Raw genomic sequence first — 4,544 nt, forward strand, 5'->3', positions numbered from 1 at the left:
CGCTGCCGTGGAGTGATTAGAGCGACCGGTCGACGGTGTATCGCGTCCCGACCCGGCAGGCTGGTTCTGGTCCAGCGGGGTATTCCGGGACACCAGCGGCACCGTCTGGGCGGCCCGACGGGCTGCCGTACCGAGACGGCCGACGTTTCAGAGCCTTCGATTCGCCTCGAAGGCTCCGTCGGCTGGGCGTCCTTGGGGTGAGCCGCGCCGTCTGGTTGTAGTGTTGACCGCGGTAGCCCCCCTACCTCATCCGGGTTCTGACCTCGGAGGGGATCGGACGTCGGGTGTAAGAGTGCAGGGGAGTCGTTTAGTGGGTGGGCTCTAAAATCCTTGGGCCCGCGGTCTGCTCACAACACCATGCAGATCGTTGAGTCTCACATACCCCGCGCGCCCCTTTTGCGCGGGGACCTCGTAGGAGGTTCGGCACTCTACCCGAAAAAAAAAAAAAAAAAAAAGTAGTGATAAACGTAGTAAAAGGTAGTGATCAGACGATCCAAGCGGAGCGTCGACCACCACACTGTATCCGGCCGGATCTGTGGTCAGCAGAAGGTCCAACAAAGAAGGCTCGTGCCCCTCGATATCTGGGACACGGGTGGGCTGTGTCACCAGCTGGGAGAAGCCGTAGGCCAAGGCGAAATCGTAGGCAGTCCGACCCGGGAGGTCAGTGGTTCTGGACCCCAACCACTCTTGGTGGTGAGCGTTAAAGTCTCCAAGAACCACCACCTCCGCAGATGGGTACTGCTCAAGCACGCGGTTAGTCCCCTCTTGCACATGCTCAAACAGAGCTGAACCTGCATCACTGCTGTGGGACCTGTACAGGCACGCGTAGATTCGGCTACGGCCCCCGTGATCTACGCGCAGCCATAAGAGGGACAGGTCCCGTTGTTCGAGGCCCCGAAGACGGCGACAACAGACATCAGCCCGGACGAATACGCACACCCTGGCTTTACGCAGGAAGTTGTGCTCCAATACGTAGCCGGGGTATTCAAGGTATGAGGTATCATCCGGAGCAGATATCTGCGTCTCCGTTAAAAAAAGCAGGGCAGGCTGCGCCGTCTCAAGGTGGTGGTGTACGGCGTCAAGGTTGCTATGTAGGCCCCTGACATTGCTGAAATCCACATTAAATGTGGAATGGGGGACCGCCTGTGAAACCCTTTTCTTTTTTTTTTTCGTCTTCATGATTGTTAATTTTTGGAGAGTAGGATTAGGAGAGGTAGGATGTTGGAGGTGAGATCGAGGCAATACCTGAATGAAGCGCGGAACATAATATGTCTTGAGACTGTACATGATACCATGCATTTCCAATATTATCAAGCACTGTTACTACACGATTTCTCACAAATGTTTGCCATCTTGTCGGGTCTCCAGTAAGCCATGATAGTACTATGGTAGAATCTGTCCAAGCAAAGATTTGTTTCCTTGGTATCCGTGTAGCACGACTGATGTGTTTCAAGAGCTTTGATAATAACACTGCACCGCACAGTTCCAAACGGGGCAGTGAGACTGGTTTAACAGGTGCGACTCTAGTCCTCGCTGCTATCAGCATACTTTTATATTCATTATTGTAAGTTTTGACTCTCAGGTAAGCAACTGCTCCATATGCAATTGTTGATGCATCACAAAATCCATGTATTGACACATCTTCTATGACATTACTAGTAATAAGTAACCAGCGTGGTATTTTAATTTCCTTTAAATAATTTAAGTTGTTTCTCATCTCTAACCAATCTCTTTTAGTTTCAGAGTCTACTTCTTCATCCCAGGTAAGTCTTTTCAACCATAGTCTTTGTATTATTAGTTTTCCAGTTAACAAGGCAGGTGCTATCCAACCAAGTGGATCAAATAAGCGTTGTATCACAGCAAGTATACTTCTCTTAGTGATGGTAAGTGGCACTTCTGGCAAATTAAGATTATACCGTAGCACATCATCTCCTATATTCCATGATAACCCCAATGTTCTAACAGTTCCTCCCAGGTTCATATCCACATTTATCAATGTACTTCTTTCTGTAGGTGTAATATTTTTCATAAATTCAATACTGTTAGAAGACCATTTTTGTAATTTGAAACCGCCACGATTCAAGATGTCACTAACATTTCTCGCTGATTCAATGGCTTCACTTACTGTATCGTTACCAGATAATAAGTCATCCATCCAGAAGTCTTCCTTAATCATTTGAGTTGCTTCAGGGAAATCTTTGCCTTCATCTTCTGCAACTTGTTGTAGAGTTCTTACAGCAAGGAACGGAGCTGAAGCAGTTCCAAATGTTACCCGAAGCAAACTTTGACTTTAAGATTTGGATCAATTCTCCACAAGATTCGTTGGTAATCTGCATCCTGTTTGGTAACCAATATCTGCCGATACATTTTCTCAATATCTGCTATGAAACAAACTCGTTTTAGTCTCCATCTCATAACCAATGATCTCATGTCTTCTTGCAATTGTGGGCCAACTAGTAACTCATCATTAATGGAAACATTATTAGATCCCATTGAGGAGGCATTGAACACAGTTCTTACTTTGGTAGTCTCACTTGTATCCTTTACAACTGCATGATGAGGAAGGTAGACAGAGGGTTTCCGTAATACTTCTTCTGGTACTTCTTCCATATGATTCAATTCAATATATTCTTGTATCACTTTAGTGTATTCTGTCCTTAACTTCATGTCTCTCTGTAATCTTCTCTCTAGTTGTGTTAATCTTCTTAGTGCTATATCCCTGGTATTACCTTCTGTACTTAGTATGACATCTGATTTAAAAGGTAATTTCACAATGTACCTTCCTTCATTGTCTCTCCTAACATTTTCATAATACATGTTCTCACAGAGTTCCTCTTCTTGTGTAAGTTTTCTTTGATTATCACAGTCTAACTCCCATAGTGTGTGTAACAGTTCATCAAAATCCATGTGGTGGTGCATAACTGTTATTTTCCTTTCTTCAATGTCATTGTGTATCTTTCCAAAGAGAATCCATCCAAAACTTGTATGTTGTGCGCATGGAGAGCCAGGAGGACCTCGAATAATTTCATTTTTCAGAATGGCTGCATATACTTCTACACCTAGAAGGATATCAACTCTCCCTGGTTGATTAAAGGTGGGATCTGCCAGCTTGAGACCTTTCAAATGTGACCAGGTGAGTGTGGAGTCGGCAATAGTTGTGGACGGTAAGTATGTTGTTAAACGTGAAGGCATCACATATGCTTCCACGTTGAGCTTGAAATTGCATTGGTATCTAGATAATATTTCAAGCTGGACTGCCAGATTTACTTCCGTTTGTGTAGATCCAACTCCAGTGATTGTCCCCTTAGTGGGTGTTCCTTTGACTTTCAAAAGTTGTGCTGCTCTTTCACTAATAAAATTAGCCTGTGACCCTTGATCTATTAAAGCGCGCAATACTGTATAATGTCCTGTACTATTCTTAACAGTTATCAATGCTGTGGCCAGCAATGCTGTGGACCTCTTTGTCGCCATATGCGACAGTATAGCAACGTCTGCATCATTATCCTCTATAGGGCCTGGTTGAATGTTTGTGTCTTCAATTTGTTTATAGTTTGTCTCTAATCCATTGATTGTTTTGTGTAGTAACGAATGGTGTCGCTTACCACAGATTCTGCATGATATTCTGAGTCGACATTTAAACACTGGGTGTCCTGGTAGTAAGCAATTATAGCATAAATTCTTGTTCTTCACAAAACCAATTCGTTCATCTGGTAACAGTTTAATAAATTCTTCACAATGACAAAGGGTATGATTTTCTTTACATTTAATGCAGATCTTTTCTGTTGTGGAAATTTGGAATGTTTTTTGTTTATAAGATTTCAATTCTTTTGTTTGAGGTGTGTATGTTACTAATTCCATTGTTCTAAATTTACAATCTAGAAAGTTTTTCATTTCTTGCCAAGTAGGTAGGTCTTCACTATTTCTATGGAAACTATACTCTTCCCATGCTTTATGTGTTTCAGGATCCAGTCGTTGCACAATTATGTAGATGATAATTAAATCCCATGACTCAACAGGTAAGCTAAGGTTTTGTAAGCTGCTCAGGCATTCAGTTGTAGTATCTAATAATCTTTTTAGTTGAATGGCATTAGGTGTGTTTATTTTTGTTTGTTGAAACAATCTTCTTAAAAGTGAATTAACAATAAGTTTCTTATTGCCATATCTGTGTTTTAAAATGTCCCATGCCTGTTCATAATTGCTTTCAGTCACCGATATGTGTTTGAGTAGAGAAGCCGCTTCATCAGCAACACTTGCCTTTAAGTAATGTAATTTTTGAACTTTAGATAATGTGATATTGTGATGAACAAGTGAAGTAAATATGTCGTTGTAGGTTGGCCAATCATCATAATGTCCAGTAAACGTAGGTAATTGTATATGGGGTAATTTTATATTCAAATCTTGTAGTTTAATTGGTGTGGGGGTACCTGCAGTTTGTACGAAATTGGACAAAGTATCCTTTAAATCTGATGTTGTATCCATATATAACTCTTCAATATTGCTATACACATTCTCTTTAAAATATAATATATCCGATCTTTTTTCTT

General features: G+C 42.2%; 1 protein-coding gene across 1 annotated transcript; it reads right to left on the bottom strand.

Moving 5' to 3' along the window:
• Positions 1-2,268: 2,268 nt before the first annotated feature.
• LOC114252355 (uncharacterized) lies at positions 2,269-3,471 on the bottom strand. Its single transcript, XM_028186842.2, has one exon. The coding sequence runs from the start codon at positions 3,469-3,471 to the stop codon at positions 2,269-2,271; it is 1,203 nt and encodes a 400-aa protein (XP_028042643.2).
• Positions 3,472-4,544: the final 1,073 nt, after the last annotated feature.

Source organism: Bombyx mandarina, chromosome 20 (assembly GCF_030267445.1).
Source record: "Bombyx mandarina strain Sakado chromosome 20, ASM3026744v2".
Classification (NCBI taxonomy): domain Eukaryota; kingdom Metazoa; phylum Arthropoda; class Insecta; order Lepidoptera; family Bombycidae; genus Bombyx; species Bombyx mandarina.